The sequence below is a fragment of the Coregonus lavaretus genome (genome assembly GCF_964263955.1).
Source record: "Coregonus lavaretus genome assembly, chromosome: 8".
NCBI lineage: Eukaryota > Metazoa > Chordata > Actinopteri > Salmoniformes > Salmonidae > Coregonus > Coregonus lavaretus.
In genome coordinates, this window is record NC_139995.1 from 27,349,207 (window position 1) to 27,370,417 (window position 21,211).

At 44.4% G+C, this 21,211-nt stretch overlaps 3 protein-coding genes across 3 annotated transcripts in view; 2 read left to right on the forward strand and 1 right to left on the reverse strand.

Annotated features, from left to right (window-relative positions):
- The first annotated feature begins 354 nt into the window (after nucleotides 1-354).
- LOC311133796 (matrix remodeling-associated protein 8-like) lies at nucleotides 355-15,279 on the forward strand. Its single transcript, XM_084167368.1, has 12 exons — nucleotides 355-626; nucleotides 2,571-2,597; nucleotides 2,964-3,266; nucleotides 3,355-3,456; nucleotides 3,568-3,698; nucleotides 4,140-4,319; nucleotides 4,455-4,596; nucleotides 10,788-10,946; nucleotides 11,086-11,116; nucleotides 11,193-11,278; nucleotides 11,365-11,436; nucleotides 13,894-15,279. The coding sequence occupies exons 1-12, from the start codon at nucleotides 584-586 to the stop codon at nucleotides 13,917-13,919; spliced, it is 1,302 nt and encodes a 433-aa protein (XP_084023494.1). The 5' UTR covers nucleotides 355-583; the 3' UTR covers nucleotides 13,920-15,279.
- Nucleotides 15,280-17,236: 1,957 nt separating this feature from the next.
- LOC311133984 (prepro-urotensin II-beta-like) lies at nucleotides 17,237-18,195 on the forward strand (the record flags this gene model as incomplete). Its single annotated transcript, XM_084167607.1, has 4 exons — nucleotides 17,237-17,342; nucleotides 17,432-17,521; nucleotides 17,879-17,922; nucleotides 18,088-18,195. 4 exons carry the CDS (start codon nucleotides 17,237-17,239, stop codon nucleotides 18,193-18,195), a joined length of 348 nt encoding a protein of 115 aa, XP_084023733.1.
- Nucleotides 18,196-18,577: 382 nt separating this feature from the next.
- per3 (period circadian clock 3) overlaps nucleotides 18,578-21,211 on the reverse strand; it is a 28,243-nt gene continuing 25,609 nt past the window's right edge. The window contains exon 22 of the mRNA XM_084167434.1: nucleotides 18,578-20,989. Coding sequence (XP_084023560.1) covers nucleotides 20,882-20,989 — 108 coding nt within the window. The 3' untranslated portion in view covers nucleotides 18,578-20,881. The remainder of the gene's footprint in view (nucleotides 20,990-21,211) is intronic.

A 21,211-nucleotide genomic window follows, 5' to 3' on the forward strand; every position in this document is an offset into this window, starting at 1 on the left:
TATTTTTTTGCAAATACATTTACTTTTGATACTTAAGTATATTTAAAACCAAATACTTTTAGACTTTTACTCAAGTAGTATTTTACTGGGTGACTTTCACTTTTACTTGAGCCATTTTCTATTAAGATACTGTATCTTTACTTTTACTCATGTATGAGAATTGGGTACTTTTTCCACCACTGCTAATATGGTGAGAGTAGAGTAGAAGCGATGAGAGGATTAAAGAGGGTTAATATGAGGGTGCAGCCTGGAGGTGGAGGAGGCCCGATGGAGTTGGGATTCAGCACAGGGAGATGGGCCGGGCCTGCAACGGGAGGAGCCGGGGTTTGTTCAGCAGGCAAACGAAGGAGGGTTAGTTCGAGTCCGTTCGTTTCGGGTAACGGAGGTTGTTTGGTTCAGTCGCTGAATGCAGTGAAAAGTTTACGCAGCACATCAGACAGTCGCTGTTTTCGTGAGCCGAGGAACAGTTGAGCAGACGGATGAGCGGACATTGTTTGTTTTTTCCTCAGGTGAGACTGGCAATAGGTGTAGCCTAACGGTCACTGCAAAAAGTCCCTGCTCCTCTGTAAACAACAGATTTGAGATGAAGATACCGGACGTCATTCAAGCCCTCCTCTTGGTCCAAAGTAAGTAGCCAACTCAACTTGAAATACTGCACTGTTATTTTATTAGCTTTTGGCCTACTATAATTTTGTCAAGCCTATACACATTGTGTTAATTTTGGGTCATTTGATCTAGCCTAGTTTAGCCTAACACACAGCACAGTGAGTCTGAGCAGTTATGCACTATTTTAGCACTAGATTTGTGTGCACGTGCACGCATAGGTATGGGGGTATGGTTCCTGTTCCCAAACCAGCAAGGTAAGCTCAACATTTCAAAGGCTGAAGTAGATGGCACCTTTTCTCATGCCCACATAATGTCAGATGAGAGGTAGTCCTACCCTGTTATTGTTTGGACAGAAATTATATTCTAAAGAAAAACCAGCTGCTAGAACTATGCTTCCAGAGACAGAACTATGAACTGGGTGTTTGTGTGTGTTTGTCTCTGTCTGTCTGTCTGTCTGTCTGTCTGTCTGTCTGTCTGTTTCTCGGTCTGTCTTGTCGGTCTTTGCTTCTTTTCTCTGCTCCTATCCATTCTCTTACCAGAGGACTGTAAAGCAGTTGAGTGTTATGGGATGTGTGTTTGGATACTGGTTGATGACCAGTACAGACTCACTTACTGACTTACTGGAATGTAAGCTGTTCAGACTAGAGCATGCAACAGTCTCACAGTGTGTGTGTGTGTGTGTGTGTGTGTGTGTGTGTGTGTGTGTGTGTGTGTGTGCGCGTCTGTGTCTGTGTCTGTGCATGCGTCTGTGCAGGTATATGTTTGAGTACTATATGTGCTTGACTATGTATCTAATATACAATGTGCGTGTTTCTGTCATTGGGTGTTTCTGTGGTCTGGAGTAACAAAGAGTAAATTACAGTGTGTGTTTTATAGGGTCTGTTTTTCCAGTGTGGTAAAGTATCTTTGCTAATGTGGTGTTAGTTGGTAGGGCTGATTCCTCTACGCCTCTCTTATTAAACACCTACTCTGAGCCCCAAGACAACACAGCTACGTAGGCTTACCCTACACCACTCTCTCCCACACCTCACCCACTCATACTCACCCCCATCACCTCATCTCTCTCCCATCAGGGCAAAAAGCTGCCACCTTATGCCCTCCACTTATCACTCCTCACTCTCTCTTTTGCCTTCTCTCTCCTTTAACCCTCTTTCCCATCTCTACCCTATTTCCTACCCTATCTCTCTGCCCATTTCTCTCTCTCCCTCCCTCCCTCTCTCTCTCTCGCTCTCTTTCTCTCTCTTTATAGTACAGCTGTGCAGCATTCTTACCTATACTTATTCTCTCTAAGTGTGATTGGTGGGCCAAGGTGTGTGTTTGTGGAGCTCTGGACAGGATGAGCTTATCAGAGGCAAAGTCATCTCAGGTCAGATGGAGTGCTTGGACAGAAATCAGAAAGGGATGTCATAAGTCAGTTGGAGCAGCATCCTTTCTCATAGATTTGTCCTTATAGGCACATATCTAGCATCACTTTAATACTCCCCAAATCCCAACCATAAACCCATTAGGGATGGAATTGCAAAACTGACCTTGAATCAGTGTGTAGCAGCCTCTTGCTCATCCTCCATTTTCCACCAGAATGTGTTGCTCAACTAGACACTTCATCCTGTTCAAAAGGGTTCCAAATGGGTTCCTATGAACACTTGATCCAGGGTTTTTCCCGCACAGTGTGTCTAATGGTTGAAGTTATCCAGTGGCAGTGAAACAGTTTCATGTTGAGTGAACTTTGGCTTTGGACTGGCTATGTCACCATGGGATTTAATGGGGTCTCTTTAGCTGGGATGCTACTGCTGTAATGTTACTGTGGCTTCTGTGGGTTTTTTCCTGAGTCTCCTGTGGTGTGTGTATCTGAGTGTGTTTGTACATACATGTGTGTGTTTAACCAGAGTCCCCTGGTGTGTGTGTGTGTGAGTGACTAGGGTCTGTTTGTAATTAGTATAATGACTCTCATGTTTCTGTTACAGTCCCTGCGGCCTTCCTCTCCACTGCTGGTGAGTAGCCTCTTACTGATTTACCAGAATACTGTGTGTGCGTATGTGCGTGTGTGTTGTGTGTGTATGTATGTAAATATTTAGTATGAGTGCAACTTTAATGTAATGTATTAGGTTTGAGTGTGTGTACAGTATAAGTGTGTGTATGTTAGATATGACCGTGTTTGTGAGTGTGTTTATGTCATGCAAATAAGTCCATGCTTATCTCTCTTTCTTTCTTTCTTTCTTTCTTTCTTTCTTTCTTTCTTTCTTTCTTTCTTTCTTTCTTTCTTTCTTTCTTTCTTTCTTTCTTTCTTTCTTTCTTTCTTTCTTTCTTTCTTTCTTTCTTTCTTTCTTTCTTTCTTTCTTTCTTTCTTTCTTTCTTAGTGTTGGCCCAGTCCGACAGCAGCACTGTGGTGGTTGCGGGCTACAACGTGAGCGCCCCCACTGGCTCTAAGGTGGTACTGCAGTGTGTGAGCGGGCGCATGGTGTGGACCAGGGACAGACTGAAGGACAGACAGAGGGTGGTTCACTGGGACTTGTACCGCCCAGGGCCAGACTACGCCATGGAGAGGGTGGCAGACATGTTCTCTGCTGGAGACCAGCGCATCTATAACGGACACAACCAGGGGAGGGTCAGCCTCAGCCAATCAGCTTTCAACGATGGAAACTTCTCCCTCGTCATCAGAGGTGAGAGCTGTCTGTCTGTCTCTCTGTCTTTTTGTCTTAATGTGACTTGAGGCCATCTCTTTCTCTCCCTCTCTCCCTTTCTCTCTAGACATTGCGATAAGTGACAGAGGCCTATACTCCTGTAACCTGCACCATCACTACTGTCACCTGTATGAGACGATCAGAATACAGGTCAACGTCACCAAGTCACGTAAGTTCTGTCTTATCCCAAGTAGGGGAAAATAGTAATGATATGGTCGTATTGTGGTCCTAACCTCTCTCAACATGTGGTTGTATTGTGATCTATCTGTGTGTGTTTCAGGTCGTAAGGAGCAGCGGTTCTGGGACGGTCAGAAAGCTGTGTTTGTGGTGTTGGTAGGCAGCATAGTGGTGTTGCCGTGTGTGAATCGCCGCTCTGTGTGGACAGAAGATGGCAGTGAGGAGGAACAGCAGGTGTGTGTGTGTGTGTGTGTGTGTGTGTGTGTGTTATGAATGCTTTTTCACAGTACTAGAATGAGATGAGGAAGAATTAGACAGTGATGTCATTCAGGAGGATTATATCTGGACAGGAAGAAAAATGTAACTCCAAGTGAATAGAACTGAATGGAAGGATTGGAACAGCTGGCTTCCTTTATGACATGATCTCAAATACTTCTCTATCTTAGTCTTGTCATGTATACTTCCTGGGCACTTTTATGACCTAATATCTATCTTAACCCTCTATCCCATCTTAGGCAGTGCATGCTTTCCCAGCATTGCTTTCATTAATCATGTAATGACAGTCCAGTGATTACTTCAAGGGTAATTGGAAAGAAGGATATATTTTTAAAGTTATCAGGTTGCTGGTCTCTTTTACTATAATGTATTGTCCAATCCTTCTCTATCTGGTCTTAGGTGGTGCATTGGGACCGGCAGCCTCCGGGTGTTCGTCACGACCGTGCAGACCGCCTGATAGACCTGTACGCCTCTGGGGAGCAGCGCAGCTACGGACCCCTGTTCCTCCAGAGGAAGATGAAAATCAGCGCTGAGGCCTTCTCACAGGGAGACTTCTCTCTGGCTATCTCTGCCCTGCAGGTCCTCTATACCACCATCACGTGTCTGTCTGTCTGTGCACCACATGTAACAACTGTGTAACGTCATAGTAACTACAGTGGTACAGTGGTAAAACAGGGTTTTCTGACTGTATGCATCTGGCTGTCTGCCCCACAGCCAGGAGATCAGGGTCTGTACACCTGTCACCTACATCATCACTACTGTGGTCTCCATGAGAGAAGACAGTTTCAGCTCACCATAGGACCACCTGAGCCTCGGGCTACTGTTGCCCCCAGAGCACTGCCCAACCAAGACAAGGGTGAGATACTGCATGTACAACTTACAACACACACACACACACACACACACACACACACACACACTATACTGCACTCCAGTTGACCACTGTAGAAATCGTGCAAGTGCATATGTACAACTTAGAGAGAAATCCCAGCTGCTCTTTCATTTGCTCTCCTCCCTCCCTATCCCTTCTTCCCTATCGTCCTCAAACATCATTGGCTTTTCCTTTTCTCCAAACAGCACATTTTAAGAGGTGGGAGGGGAGGAGGAAGAGGGGGACGAATAGAAGGAGAGTGGGAGTATAGGAGGAGCAGGGAGAGAGGAAGGAGAGGAGGGGGGAGTAACCAGTCGTAGTTAGGGGATTATATTTGTTTTATGAGCAGCTCTTCCTGCCTTGTCAGCTAGTGTGGCGCCAGACCCCTAAACCACCCTCCTCCCTCTTCCTCACCCCCCATACCCCTCCTTACCACACCTCCCCTCCTCACCCATCTCTCCCAACCCAACCCAGCCTTCCAAATCCTCCTTACCCTCAACCCACCCACGCCAGTCTCCCTAACCTACCCCCTCCTTACCCCTCTCCCCCAACCTAAACAGCCTTCCAAACCTCTCCCTCCTTACCCCTCCTCCCCTCCTTACCCCTCCTCCCCCCTACTTACCCCTCAACCTTCCAAACCGCCCACTCCTTACCTCGCAACCCACCCACACCAGTCTCCCTAACTTCCTAAACCAACTCCACCACCCCACTCAGCATTCAGCAACCCCCCCCCCCTCTCAAGAGGGAAAATGTGGAGGGTGGAGTGTGTGTGTGCATGTGACGGGAAAGGGAGGGGGGGGGGGGGGGGGTAGTCTTAGGTTAGTTTTGAGGATCTGGTTTTGTCTTCAGACAGTCCCTGTCCCATTCCGCTCACTCTGCCACCAGACTCTCTCTCCCTCCCAGATAGCTCAGCTATGCTCTCTCCCCCTCTCTCCCCCTCTCTCCCTTTCTCTCCCCCCTCTCTCCCTTTCTCTCTAATTCACATTATTACCTCTCTTTTTCTTTCTCCTCTTTTTCTTTGCTCCGTCCATGATCAGAAGATAACTGTGTGTTTGCGTCTGGGAATCAGCCAACCCACCAGGGCAAATGGGGAGGGAGGGGGAGGGAGAGAGAGAGGGAGAGGGGGAGGGAGGGAGAGATGGAGAGAGAGAGAGAGAGGTGCTATTCTGAAGCCACTAATGGGAGAATGTGGGAAAGTCATTGAGTGTGGTTGAGAAATATCTGTGTTCTCTGGAGCTATGGGTGTTTGGGTGTGTGTGTTTTCTCTCAATTCAAAGTTCCTCCAATCTCAGTGGAATAACATGTTTAAAACTTAACTTAACTCTTAGCAATTCCCAAACCCCCCACTACACTCCACCTCCCATCCATGACAGAACTCACACACACACACACACACACACACACACACACACACACACACACACACACACACACACACACACACACACACACACACACACACACACACACACACACACACAGAGCAGTAGATGATGTGTCTGTAGTACCCTCTGATTCAGCCCAGGGTGTCTGGCTTGCTGTTGACTTTGGCCCAGACCGGACATTCTAAAGGAGTTAGAGCATTTTTCTCTCTCCCTCCCTCTCTCTCCCTCTATCTCCCTCTATCTCTCGCTATCTCACTCTCTCTCCCTCTCTCTCTCTCTTTATTGCTCTCTCATTCCTTTGCTGTTTTTCTCCTCTCCCTATCCTGAGGTCCCACAGGCACTTATTTGAACTTGACTTTGCCTACATCTAGAGTATGTTTACCTCCATCTCATCAAAATGTATTCACTATTACAATCCTTTTTCTCTCTCTCCCTCATGCTCTCTTCTGCCCCTCTGCCTTTCTCTCTCTCTCTTTTGTTGTTTATTGACAGAAACAGGAAGTTCGCCTCAAAAGGGCATTGGATAGCATGAATAAAGGCAAATCATCTGGATGGGACAGTATTCCTCCAGAGGTCTATCATTTTGTTTTGAAAGAATGATGTCCACTGTTGCTCGAAATAATTAACACAGCTGTTCCCAAAGGTTGATTTGGGAGAGATGTGAACACAGCACTAATTTCGCTTTATTTAAAAAAGGTAAGGATGCCACCAGTGTTCTCACTATGGCCACCTATCTTTGATAAACACAGATATTAAACTTTTCCAAAATGTTGTCGTCCCCTCTCGACACTTACCGAAACTTTAACAGAACGCTCAAATCAATTCAATTTGACCTCATTAGATGGAATAAAATCCCAGTTGCTTTAACCAGCAGAATATCTATTGTCAAAATGAATATATTGCCACAGCTGAATTTCTGTCGTTCAATGCTTCCCATGGCTCCCCCTTCTGGCTATTGGGATAAAATTCATAGTGCGGTTTCAAACGTTATATGGCAAGGTAAACGATCCCGGATAAAAATGAACAAACTTACAAAGAGGGAAAGACGTAGGAGGACTATCCTTACCAAACTTTAAATTGTATTTCCAGGCACTAGCATTTTGCCTCATGAATGTAAATATTCAATGCTTTGCATCTATTATGTTACTTAACGATGATAGCTCCTTGAATCTCTCAATCAAACAGAAACGATTACTGCTGGCTATATATATATATATATATATATATATATACCTATTTAAATATTTTTGACTTTCAGGCCCACGGGAAAGGGGTGGTATGGGGAGGGTTTTCTCTGGTCGCTGGGAGGGGGGTGGCTGGTCTGGGGGGAGACTGACGAGCAACCCTAGTTGCTAGTGGGGTTGGATGGAGCGATGTTGACTGGGTGGGGTTGGGGGAATGGGATGGGAGGTTGGGGGTGGAGTCCCACTTCTTTTTTGTTTGCTTTTCCTGTTTCTATTTAATTTATTATTACTTAAACTCTGTATGTATTTCTTACAGTTTTTTTCCCCAACAAAAAAGGACAAAACAAATAAAAATTGGTCATAAATAAATAAGAAACAGGAAATTCACTTGATGAGAGAGAGAGACAGAGAGAGAGAGAGAGAGACCCCAAGTATGGGTAGCTGCAGCCCAAAATGGCCAGTGGGTGTGTCGAACGGAGGTTGTTCGGTTTGTCTCCATAGGGGAACTGTTTTTGGTGCTAGGTAGAACCCTTTGCAGAGGGTTCTACCTAGAACCCTTTATGTAGGGTTCTTCAAAGAACCCTCTATAAATGGTTCTTCCAAGAACACTTTTATCACCTAAAGGTTCTTCCTAGAACCCTCTATGAATGGTTCTACCAAGAAGCCTTTTTATCTTTGAAGGGTTCTTCCTAGAACCCTCTATGAACGGTTCCACCAGCCTTATTAGCCTTTAAATTAAACTCTTTATGACAATACATTACATACTGTATATCAAAAGGCCTTTCTTTGAGGGCCTAGTTATACCCTAACACAGGGGTGTTAGGAAACTCCTGGTTTACAGGCCACATCAGGCCTGCAAGTCACATTATGCACACTTGCAAAGTGATGTGTAATTTCTATTGGAATCCAGCCAGAGTGAGGATATCCAACAATTATAACTTTTAATCACCCGCAACCTGCATTCAGAATGGGAAGATAGATAAATGAGACTACTAAAACAGGGGTGTCAAACTCATTCCATGGAGGGCCTAGTGTCTGCTGGTTTTTGTTTTTTCATTTCAATTAAGACCTAGACAACCAGGTGAGGGGAGATCCTTAGTAATTAGTGACCTTAATTCATCAATGAAGTACAAGGGAGGAGCGAAAACCCGCAGACCCTCGGCCCTCCGTGGAATGAGTTTGACACGTGACCTAAACTGGAAGCCAATATCAGGGTGACAGTAATAATAATAATAATATGCCATTTAGCAGACGCTTTTATCCAAAGCGACTTACAGTCATGCGTGCATACATTTTTGTGTATGGGTGGTCCCGGGGATCGAACCCACTACCTTGGCGTTACAAGCGCCGTGCTCTACCAGTTGAGCTACAGAGGACCACGACAGTCACAGTAAGCACACACATATACAACGCATTCAGGCAACAGTACACCCATCATCAGTAAAAAATAAACAATCGTCAGTTTTATAACTGAACATTTACAATTATTTGTGTAAAACTAAAATAAAATACGACTCAAACTCATCCTCTGGCTTCAAAAGAGAAGTCCAAACTCTCCCGGTACGGTAGTTGTTTGGTGAAAAGAACAAAACAATACTAATTCAAAACAGTCTAACCTATAGCAGAACGCTTTCGACCCACTCCTTTCCTTTCGACACACCCACTCCTTTCCTTTCGACACACCCACTCCAGTCCTTTCCTTTTGACACATCCACTCCTTTCCTTTCGACACATCCACTCCTTTCCTTTCGACACATCCACTCCTTTCCTTTCGACACACCCACTCCAGTCCTTTCCTTTTGACACATCCACTCCTTTCCTTTCGACACACCCACTCCAGTCCTTTCCTTTCGACACATCCACTCCTTTCCTTTCGACACACCCACTCCAGTCCTTTCCTTTTGACACATCCACTCCTTTCCTTTCGACACATCCACTCCTTTCCTTTCGACACATCCACTCCTTTCCTTTCGACACATCCACTCCTTTCCTTTCGACACACCCACTCCAGTCCTTTCCTTTCGACACACCCACTCCAGTCCTTTCCTTTCGACACACCCACTCCAGTCCTTTCCTTTCGACACACCCACTCCAGTTCTTTCCTTTCGACACATCCACTCCTTTCCTTTCGACACATCCACTCCTTTCCTTTCGACACACCCACTCCAGTCCTTTCCTTTCGACACACCCACTCCAGTCCTTTCCTTTCAACACACCCACTCCAGTCCTTTCCACACATCCACTCCTTTCTTTTCCACACACCCACTCCAGTCCTTTCCTTTCGACACATCCACTCCTTTCCTTTCGACACATCCACTCCTTTCCTTTCGACACACCCACTCCAGTCCTTTCCTTTCAACACACCCACTCCAGTCCTTTCGACACATCCACTCCTTTCCTTTCAACACACCCACTCGAACATACTCCAGTCGCCATATTAGGCTGCAGCTACCCCCTTCCTCCCCCTCCCCCCCATTTGGCCCACTTCTCAGTGTTGTTCAGGCAGAGAGGGTAAGGGTCTGAGGCCACGCGCACACACACACACATGACGCATGCGCACACACGCGCACACACACACACACACACACACACACACACACACACACACACACACACACAACGGTCTGAAATCAGTCTACTGTGACAGACATGCTTGAAGAGTTACAGTACAGAAAGCACTGAATCCCCTTCTCCTTCTTTCCCTCCCTCCTTCCATCTGTCCCTCCCTCCATCCCTCTCTCTGTGTTTTACTGCCAGGAAAAATAAATCACAGTATGACTTCAGGTCTGGAACTCATTTAGGCTCAAACACACTGGGCAGCTGCTCCCCGGCTGCCTCTTGCCTTGCACATTTTTTATGAGCATAAAGGAAACCAGCAGTTGTAGTGGCTCTACTTCTCAACACTCAGCAGATCAGCACACAGCTATTGTTAATTTTCCAATTGTTGTCCACTATCATGGATTTTTTGTTTTGTTACAACAAGGCTTGGCACTGGTAGGGATGATATCATGGTGTTGGAGTTCCCAATTGACATGACAAAAGAGACAAAGACGCACATATATACACACACATACACACACACACACTGAATAACTGTGAGATTGACTTCTACTGGCTTTGCAGGGAAAGGAATCTAAATGCCCTAGCCAATGATATCACAGTCTGATCTACTAGCGCTCCATCCACGTTGCCACTATAAACACACGCACACACGCACACACGCACACACACACACACACACACACACACACACACACACACACACACACACACACACACACAACGGTCTGAAATCAAATATGTACAAATACTCAAAAGCAAGTACAGAAGTACAGAAACTATTTATTTTTTTGACATATCCCTAAGCCTGAACATAGCAAACAGGTCAGTTATTGATTTATTACATCTGTAAGCTATATTGTACAGCAGACTGTCCAATGTATTTAGCTGCTGTTGTTGTTCACTCGCTTTACCAGAGCAGCATCAGTGAAGCTTCCAACAGTGACCAGAGTGCCCCACCTGGTGGTCAGAATATACTTTTATCTTAGTCTGGGTGAATTACAGACAGGGGGAGCCATTGGTTAACGCTCCTCTCTCTGTTCCTCAGAGGCCAGCAAGGCTGAGGCGCCACGTGTCATCAACGTCATCCTGCCCGATCAGCGACATCATTTCCTGCTGCCCCTGGGCTACATCCTGACCACACTCCTCCTCCTGGCCTTCATTGTCCTCATCATCATCATTATCACCCGCCGACGCAAGACCAAAGGTCTGAGCTCCTCTACTAAGACCTGACTAACTAACTTTGGATCTGTGTCTGTCTGTCAGCTTTCTCTCTCCCTCTCTCTCGCTCTGTCAGTGTGTCTTAGTCAGCCTGACTTCATCTTTACTGTGTTTTTGTGTTTCAGCGGTGGAGTTTTACCCACAGACATCTTTGAGGTGAGAAACTTGGATGCACGCATGCACACGCTCTCTCGCTCACTCACTGACTCACTCACTCCTCTCTCTGTGATAGGTCAAACAGGGGTGATATGGCCACCAATGAGTTTGAGATGGATGTTCCTGAAGTCAAGACGTGCAACCAGGAGGAGAAGAAACTAGGTGTGTGTGTGTGTGCCTGCCTGCGTGTGTGTGTGTGTGTGTGTGTGTGTATATATATATTCACTCCACTCTCTCCTGTCTCTCAGACTACAAAAACAACCTGCTGAGGGAGAAGGTTCCGATGTCCACCCTGCCCAAAGTCATCGACCTGGACAAGGGTAACACACATGCACACACACACACACTTAAACCCTCCAAGTCTCTCATCCATATGAAGTATGCAGGGCCGGCTCTAGACTTTTTTATTTAAAAAAAACAAAAAAACAATTTTTTTTAACACATTCTGTGCAATTCTACACATTTTGCCATGGGGCAGATAATTATTTTTGCAGTTTGAAAGCTAATTTCCTGCAATTCTATACATTTTTCCATGACTTATGCCATGTTCATGACATCTGACTGAGTGTGACTAACAAGATCAATGGGGGCCCCCTGGAGGTCAGGGCCCCTGGGCATGTGCCCTGCGTGCCCGCTCGGTATTCGGCCATGATTACTACAAGTTTAGATTACTGGTTAGACTAACTTACCAATAAAAAATGTTTTGTTAGCTGACATGGCTAATTGAGTGGCTGTCAGTGACTTGATACACACCAGAAACTTTTGAGCGTGAAAAAACCAGCAGCGTTGCAGTTCTTGACACAAACCGGTGTGCCTGGCACCTACTGCCATACCCTGTTCAAAGGCACTTAAATATTTTGTCTTGCCCATTCACCCTCTGAATGGCACACAATCCATGTCTCAATTGTCTCAAGGCTTAAAAATCCTTATTTAACCCGTCTCCTCCTCTACATCTAAACAAATTTGAAGTGGATTTAACAAGTGACATCAATAAGGGATCATAGCTTTCACCTGGATTCACCTGGTCAGTCTGTCATGGAAAGAGCAGGTGTTCTTAATGTTTTGTACACTCTGTACAAAACATTACATTAAATGTACTTTTACAAATTTAATAAATACACTACCGGTCAAAAGTTTTAGAACACCTACTCATTCAAGGGTTTTCCTTATTTTTTTACTATTTTCTACATTGTAGAATAATAGTGAAGACATCAAAACTATGAAATAACACATGGAATCATGTAGTAACCAAAAAAGTGTTAAACAAATCAAAATATATTTTATATTTGAGATTCTTCAAATAGCCACCCTTTGCCTTGATGACAGCTTTGCACACTCTAGGCATTCTCTCAACCAGCATCATGAGGTAGTCACCTGGAATGCAATTCAATTAACAGGTGTGCCTTGTTAAAAGTTAATTTGTGGAATTTCTTTCCTTCTTAATGCATTTGAGCCAATCAGTTCTGTTGTGACAAGGTAGGGAGGGTATACAGAACATAGCCCTATTTGGTAAAAAACCAAGTCCATATTATGGCAAGAACCGGTCAAATAAGCAAAGAGAAACGACAGTCCATCATTACTTTAAGACATGAAGGTCAGTCAATCTGGAGCGTTTCAAGAACTTTGAAAGTTTCTTCAAGTGCAGTCGCAAAAACCATCAAGCGCTATGATGAAACTGGCTCTCATGAGGACCGCCACAGGAATGGAAGACCCAGAGTTACCTCTGCTGCAGAGGATAAGTTCATTACCAGCCTCAGAAATTGCAGCGCAAATAAATGCTTCACGGAGTTCAAGTAACAGACATATCTCAACATCAACTGTTCAGAGGGGACTGTGTGAATCAGGCCTTCATGGTCGAAATGCTGCAAAGAAACCACTAATAAAGGACACCAATAAGAAGAAGAGACTTGCTTGGGCCAAGAAACACGAGCAATGGACATTAGACCGGTGGAAATGTGGAAATGTTGGGTTCCAACCGCCGTGTCTTTGAGACGCGGTGTGGGTGAACGGATGATATCCGCATGTGTATTTCCCATCGTAAAGCATGGAGGAGGAGGTGTTATGGTGTGGGGGTGCTTTGCTGGTGACACTGTCTGTGATTTATTTAGAATTCAAGGCACATTTAACCAGCATGGCTACCACCGCATTCTGCAGCGATACGCCATCCCATCTGGTTTGGGCTTAGAAGGGACTATCATTTGTTTTTCAACAGGACAATGACCCAACACACCTCCAGGCTGTGTAAGGGCTATTTTACCAAGAAGGAGAGTGATGGAGTGCTGCATCAGATGACTTGGCCTCCACCATCCCCTGACCTCAACCCAATTGAGAGGGTTTGAGATGAGTCGGACCACAGAGTGAAGGAAAAGCAGCCAACAAGTGCTCAGCATACGTGGGAACTCCTTCAAGACTGTTGGAAAAGCATTCCAGGTGAAGCTGGTTGAGAGAATGCCAAGAGTGGGCAAAGCTGTCATCAAGGCAAAGGGTGGCTATTTGAAGAATCTCAAATATAAAATATATTTTGATTTGTTTAACACTTTTTTTGTTTACTACATGATTCCATATGTGTTATTTCATAATTTTGATGTCTTCACTATTATTCTACAATGTAGAAAATAGTACAAATAAAGAAAAACCCTTGAAGGTGTTCTAAAACTTTTGACCAGTGTATATTTATTTATGTATTTATTATAATTATTATAATTATTATAATTATTATTATTATTATTATTATATATGCAAACTTCATTACAATAATCTCGCTCTCTCTCTTTCAGAGATGGAGAAGGTGTATTGGAAATGAGAGGAGTCAGCTTGCCGCTGGCTGGTCCAGAGGCAGACACTACAGACACAGGCTGCATTCCAAACCAACCCCTAGGCCCTCTGCTGCTGGTGTGCTGTAGGGATGTCCACTCTACTCCACTAGTCCCACCTCTACATTCCACCTCCAGCCTCTCACCCAGGACCCATAACACAGTCAGACCCTTCACTCACATCTGATAACCACAATGTGATTGTAAAGCTTACCGTATGCTTCCTAGTCGAAACAGTTTGCGCATATATTATGACAAAATATTGTGACGTTTTTGTTCATACACACAAAACATTTTCTTGAGGCAAGTCGAAGTTCGGTAGCCGAAGTCTACACCCTTTTTGTCAGTGATTGTTCAACTGTACTACTCCTAGTAGGAGTGGGAACTATGGAAGGGATTCTTCAATGAAGTGTTTGTTGTCATTCAACGAGAGACAACTAGTTTTCATGCAAATTTTTTCACTTGAGAAATACTGCACCAAACATCTTAGTTAGAAGTAAAATTTTGCAACTAAGACCTCCTCGGCCAAAACGTCAATTTATTACAGATTTCTTGATTTATCTTAGATTAATTCGGACTATTTGTATACTGGCTATGTTGTTGCTACGGCGTCTCATGCTTTTTTTCTTGTTTTTCAAGCGAACGTCTTTTAAGGGAGTATGTGAGGCACAGAGGTTCGCTTCGCCTAGCCGAGTTCTGCTAGGAGCAAAGCGAACCTAGTATGTGAGTGCCTTTAAGCAGTTAAACAGCAGTACTATTACTTTCATATTGTTACAATTATGTAATTGCTTGTGTGAATTTGACGTTATGGTAAGGTATTTATTTACAAAGATGCACAGGGTTTAAATTACAAGGTTGCCGAGGCCCAGAGTTTTTCCCAAGTTAGGTTAGATGGTTAGGCTACCTCCAGTCCCTATGAGGCAAGTACCTGTGTCTCTCAGCACCACTGAACCCTCTGGAGGGGAGTGAAGGCCATGACTTCTTCAGGCAGCATTATACGCTACGGATAGAAGTTATCATTAGGCACAGACCTAGGATCAACCTACAATCCCAACCTTAACCATTAAGAGGGAACAATGCAAAACTGACCATAGATCAGTGTCTTGGGGCAACTTCATCCTACTCTGCTTCACATTTGCAACTACAGTATATACAGTAATTGTGGTTAAAAACCTATTGTGAGGGATCATACTGCCGTCACGTGACTATTGACGTATTGTATGGTCACCTTTTGACTGACTAGGTCGTCAGTGTAAAATATAACTAGTTTTCAATGACTTACCTGGCTAAACAAAGGTTAAATAAAATGATACATGTGTAATTTTCTAATAAATAAGCCATTGCATTGCACATTATGAACTGTTTTTATTTGTGTACTCTGATGCTTTATGTTACTATTGTATCGTTAATGGACTGAATCCCTTACATCCGTTCAGTTTTTACACTTTCCTGTATCACGTCTCCTTGTCTGCAAAACAAATAGCTTATTGGGACAATAAAGATCTACTCTACTCAACTCTACTTTCTTACTAGACTTTCCTCTGTCAACTTTCCTTCTGTCTTATTGCAACAGAGGCATTTTATGTGAAGATGCTCACATTATTCTTTGCTCTCCATGTTTGTTTGATGTAAATACACTTGTTCATGAATTTTACAAACAAAGTATGCCTGAAAAAAACACTCAACTGGCACTGTAGTGCAAATGAAACCACATGCATTACAGCTGTGGAGAGGCACATTCATAAAACATCAAACCAGTTTTAAGATTCATACAGATTGGATTGGTGCACATAGCACACCTATCACAATATTAACAAGATACAGGAGAAAAATAATGTTCTTTATTCAGAATTCCCTTCAGTGTTTAACTGAATGCTTTGCATTGAGAGAAACTGAGTGTAAATTTACCATGGCAGATAGTTGTATGAATGACTCCCCTTTATAGCTGCTGTAGCAGTCGGTGATGCACTCTGGGTTCCATGGCCAATGAAGTGACAGTGTTTCTGTCTAACAAGGTGAGATATTCTGCCTTTAAACCGCAACCCATTTACTAGAGATACAGCCCTGCCGGTGGCATGCGATGTATAAATGTATATACACACACGCACACAAACACACATCAATTAGAGTTTACAGGAGACGTGGCGTGGAAGTGCTCTGCAGAGTGGAGATGGTCTGAGCTGTGAATCACACACATGATTTACTGAAGCCTCTGAGGTGACAAAGAGAGAGAGAGAGAGAGAGAGAGAGAGAGAGAGGGGGCAAAGAGAAAGAGGGAAATGGAATGAGAGTTAGCGGAACAGTGAGAGGTGGCAAAAGAACAGGCTAATGCACAAGCACATGACTAGGGTATAGATCAGGAAGTCTTAATCCTGGTTCTGGGGACTTAGGTTGAGAGGGAGAGAGGCCTGGAACAGGCTGTGTGTGTTTTGGTTTAGCTATCCTTGTGGGGACCAAGGATAGTAAAACAAGGAAAATTCAGACAAGTGGGGACATTTCGCCTGTCCCCACAAGGAAAAAGGTTATTTTAGGTTTACGGGTTAGGTTTAGGGTTACAATTAGGATTAGGGTTAGAATTAGGGTTTGGGGTTAGGTTAAGGGTTAGGGTTAGGGAAAATAGGATTTTGAATGGGAATCAATTGTTTGGTCCCCACAAGGATTGTAAAACAAACATGTTTGTGTGAATGGGGAAGTGAATTCAGGGGCGTGAATCAGCAGTGGCCATCCCCGATGGACACTCACACCAACACATACACTGACACCTGCGCTGTGCAGATTTATTAGGGTGGCATCAGGACAAGGTTGTTAAATGTGTCACCCCTGATGCACGCTATGCCAAAAGAGGGAAGGAGAGAGGGAGACAGTGAAAAAGAACGATAGAGATGAAAGGGAGAGAGGTTGGTTTATTGGGCCTCCCTGTCAGCACGGGGCAATATTTACAACTCAGGGCGGAAAGAGTGGAGAGACTAATTGAGAGAAGATAGGAGAGAGGGAACGAGGGAGGTATATAAGGCAGGGTGTGGATCCAGAGCAGAGAGTACCTGATTGAGACCTGCAGGGATCCACAGAGAAAGAGAGAGAGAGAAAGAAGAAAAAGTAGCTACGTAGCACAGAAACGGTATCCTCTACAGCTGGTTCTGACACAGCGTTGCCACCAGCTTCAAACACAACAACAGACAAATATAGCTACAGACACTGTGTTGCAGTACAGACGGCTGGGAAACAACTACGGGCAGACAGACAGGAGTGCAGCACCTGTAGGACAGTACAGACAGTTTGGAGGCAGTACAGACGGTCCAGTACAGACATGCAATGTAAGCGTCTCCTCTCGTGTATTCTGCTGCTTACCACCGCCGGACCCCTCCTCACACACCCCGTCTCACACTCTAAAGAGATGTCCTACACCGGAACAGGTGAGTGACACAAACATACAAGCACACACACACACGTTATATTATGTTGTACATATGTTATGTTAAGTCACGTTATGTCATGTTTATAGCGTCAGTAGAGGAGGGCCAGGTGGTGCGTCCAGAGGAGTCATCCCTTTCTGACAACGCATACAGATTCCACAGTGCACCTGGCCTTGGCGGTGAGTGACATCGAGTGTGTTTGTGTGTCAGTTTGTACATCAAAAGAGAGAGCGGGTCTATGGTGTGTCAGCATTGTGTGAGCGTACGATGTGAGCAGTACGATGTGAGGGTGGGTCTCATGCGCTGCTCTAAATGTGTGAGTGTGTGTCTGTATGTGAGAGAGAGAGAGAGAGAGAGAGAGAGAGAGAGAGAGAGAGAGAGAGAGAGAGAGAGAGAGAGAGAGAGAGAGAGAGAGAGAGAGAGAGAGAGAGAGAGAGAGAGAGAGAGAGAGAGAGATAGAGAGAGAGAGAGAGAGAGAGAGAGAGAATGGTAAACATATACCTAACCAGGTCTTTGTTCCGCTCGTCTCTGTACAGATCTAAGATCAGCAGTGTTCAGCCCAAACCAGGACGTGAGAGATGTGAGTGCTCAGTCCATCCAAAACAACCTAGCAATCTCATTGAACACAGTCACCTTTCACATACTATGCATTCAGCAAAGTATCAAAGCTCTCCTCATATCAACTCTTGTTCTTCTCACTTACTCTCTCTACTCCTTCATTTCTTTCTCTCGCGCTCTCTCTCAGGTGCTGTTGGAAACGCCAGCTCTGAGCCCTCTAACGCGTTTCCTGGGCAGCAGGAGAGAGTACAGAAAGAGAACCACCACGGAGTGCTTCTGGAAGTACTGTGTCTAGGAGTGACACACACACGATACATAGTATGTATTTATTTTGTTTTTGCACATTCCTCTGTTTTCAGGCACAGCTCAGGAGTACATAGTGAAATAGTGAATATGAGTAATACACATGTGTAGTGTTGTATGTACAATAATGAATAAAACAGTATGTTTGGAGATCAGCTTGTTTGTGTTGATTGTGCCTCAGTGACAAATCTCGAGAACTCAGTGTCAGGATTGTGTATGTGTAGTTGTGTGTTGATAGACGACCAGATAGAGATCTAGAGAGACAGTGGGACTACTCTAGAGACTGAGGAAAAGCTACCTTTGAAGGAAGATTAGCTAGGAAAGGTTACCTAAAAAAAAAGCACAGAAAGTGAAGTCATTGTTTTGTCTTTTTTATGTAGTCATTTCAAATTGTCACAAAAACTCACTGAATTCAAGACAAATGGCTGTTTTACACAGTGAACATTGTTTTGTATACAGTTTATTTTCTAAAATACATTGTGCTGTAATATACCTTTTTTTGTACTAAAAACAGTACAAAACCTGGATGACATCATCCAGATATATCTGACAAACAACAGGACGCTTATGGACATGAGCACATAGAGAACACACACACGCAAACATACACAAGACGCTAACATCAAGCCTTTATAACATTTCATTCAATAAGTGAACCTGGCTGGGGTTGCAGCTTGTTAAGGTTAGGACAAGGAGTACTAGGGGAAGGATAGGGTTAAATTACAGTTATCAATGGATTTAAGTGCTTGTCATTGGATTGAAGATCACATTCTAGTGGTTCCTATTGGTAGAAAGCCCAGGGTATAAGGGATAAGGTTGGTTGGGGGAAAGAGTCTGTGTCTTGGGTGGAGCCTTTGGAATCGTAGACAAACAATAAACAACAATCTCAAAGTTAGAAATTGAAAGGAGCAGAAGTGGTGGAATGTCAACCGTAATGCAACATCATGGCAACTGTTCATTCTGGTGTCCCTGCTGCTGGTCCATGGATCCAGGGAACAGCCCAGACTGTACTGCAGTCCAACACCCCGTCACTGTCTGTATCATACTGAGGGTTTCTGTGTCCGTAACATTACCCCGTATCTCACAGTGTGTGTCCATACACATGTCACTTCTACACTACATAAGGCCCTTCTGCTTGTGAGATCCATTTGCTCGCTAGACAAAAATGCATCGAGTTCATTTGGAGTGGGAGTCGGCTTAGTGCTGTAACTGTCCATACAATCACTCTGCCAGTATCACCCCGAGTGTGTGTGTCCATAACATGAGTAGATTTCAGTCTGTGTTCTTGATATCTCCCAGTGGTGTCAGGCCATCCAGGGATTAAAGAGCCTGAAGAATAGACTCACACACAACACAAATTAATATACACAGGGTCTATAGTTAGAGAGAGGGAGGGACAGAGAGCGAGAGTACAAGTAATCCATTGGAATCCAACAAAATCTGACAGATGTGACTGAATCTCTGGACCCCAATTGGATCACATGTGGCTGAGCAACCAGCCAATAAGAATACCCATCTCTCGCCTGCCAGAAAGAGCCAATCAGAATGCTCCTTTCCTGCGCCCTCCGGCCCAATACAGCCTCTGACGCAGCTGTTCAGATCTGTGTATGTGTGTTTATCTGTGTCTGAAGGTTCTAGGGCAGCCTTTCCCAAACTGAGTCCTGGGGACCCCAAGGGGTGTACGCAGGGTTGCCATGTCCGCCTAACATTCATTTTTTTCAAAGTTCACCTAAGTGTTTCTTGCACAGAGATTTCAAGATCCTCTGTCCAACTTTCATCACTCAAACTCTCCTGTCGGATTTATCTATAGTTATGTACATGCGCAAACAGGATTTATTTACAATTATAAACTGGGTGGTTTGAGCCCTGAAAGCTGATTGGTTGAAAATCGTGGTATATCAGACAGTGTACCACAGGTATGACAATTACTTTTTACGGTTCTAATTAAGTTGGTAACCAGTTTATAATAGCAATAAGGCACCTCAGGGGTTTGTGGTATATGTCCAATATACCACGGCTAAGGGATGTGTCCTAAGAACAGCCCTTAGCTGTGGTATGTTGGCCAAATGCCACACCTCCTCAGGCCTTATTGCTTAATCATAGCAGTCAAAACAAGTTAAATCGACATCCATTGATGGAAAATGATCTGTCGAGTTTAATAAGGGCAAATGATAATTTCTCTTGCAATATATTCTTAAACTCGGCAGAATTATTATTTTGATGGAAAACCGCATTTTGCTTCTTAGCCTACATAGTTAGAAATTACGTCGATATTCCTTCTTAATTCGCTTGATAACGTTATGGGAAAAGGGTTTATTGGATAAATGTGGCAACTCCTCTCTTGCTGCACCCAAAAATATTTGGGCTAGTTTTCAGGCCTTGTGGGTGGTTTTGATAGGTCATTGGGCTAGACATTTTTGCTAGACCTGGCAACCCTGGGTTTTGGTTTTTACCCTAGCACTACACAGCTGATTCAAATAATCAAAGCTTGATGATTAGTTTATTATTTGAATCAGCTGTGTAGTGCTAGGGCAAAAACCAAAAACTGTTTGGGAAACACTGTTCTAGGGCACTGAGATACAGCCTCTCTGAGCTCCTAGTAATTGGTCAGTAGATATCTTGTGGGCGGAGTTAAGGGTCCCGGCGCGGCAGGTTTGTGTTTCCTAGATGGGGGCGTATCAGGTGTCAGGGGCAGGACTAGAATCATGCTGAGGGCCTTCCAAAGGGGAGGAGCTCTCTGGATCCTGGGGGTGAATCTCTGTTCCTGCACTACAGTTCACACAGCCCTGAAAGACACACAGAGAGAGAGACAGAGAGAGAGAGAGAGAGAGAGAGAGAGAGAGAGAGAGAGAGAGAGAGAGAGAGAGAGAGACACAGAGAGAGAGAGAGAGAGAGAGAGAGAGAGAGAGAGACACAGAGAGAGAGAGAGAGAGAGAGAGAGAGAGAGAGAGAGAGAGACACAGAGAGAGAGAGAGAGAGAGAGAGAGAGAGAGAGAGAGAGAGAGAGA

What these genes read in the sequence shown, in the direction of transcription:
- LOC311133796 (XM_084167368.1), top strand. Translation starts at nt 584, where the DNA reads ATGAAGATACCGGACGTCATTCAAGCCCTCCTCTTGGTCCAAA. An exon ending in GGCCTTCCTCTCCACTGCTG is followed by an intron (nt 2,598 to 2,963) that starts GTGAGTAGCCTC and finishes TTTCTTTCTTAG; the next exon opens with TGTTGGCCCAGTCCGACAGC. An exon ending in CTTCTCCCTCGTCATCAGAG is followed by an intron (nt 3,267 to 3,354) that starts GTGAGAGCTGTC and finishes CTTTCTCTCTAG; the next exon opens with ACATTGCGATAAGTGACAGA.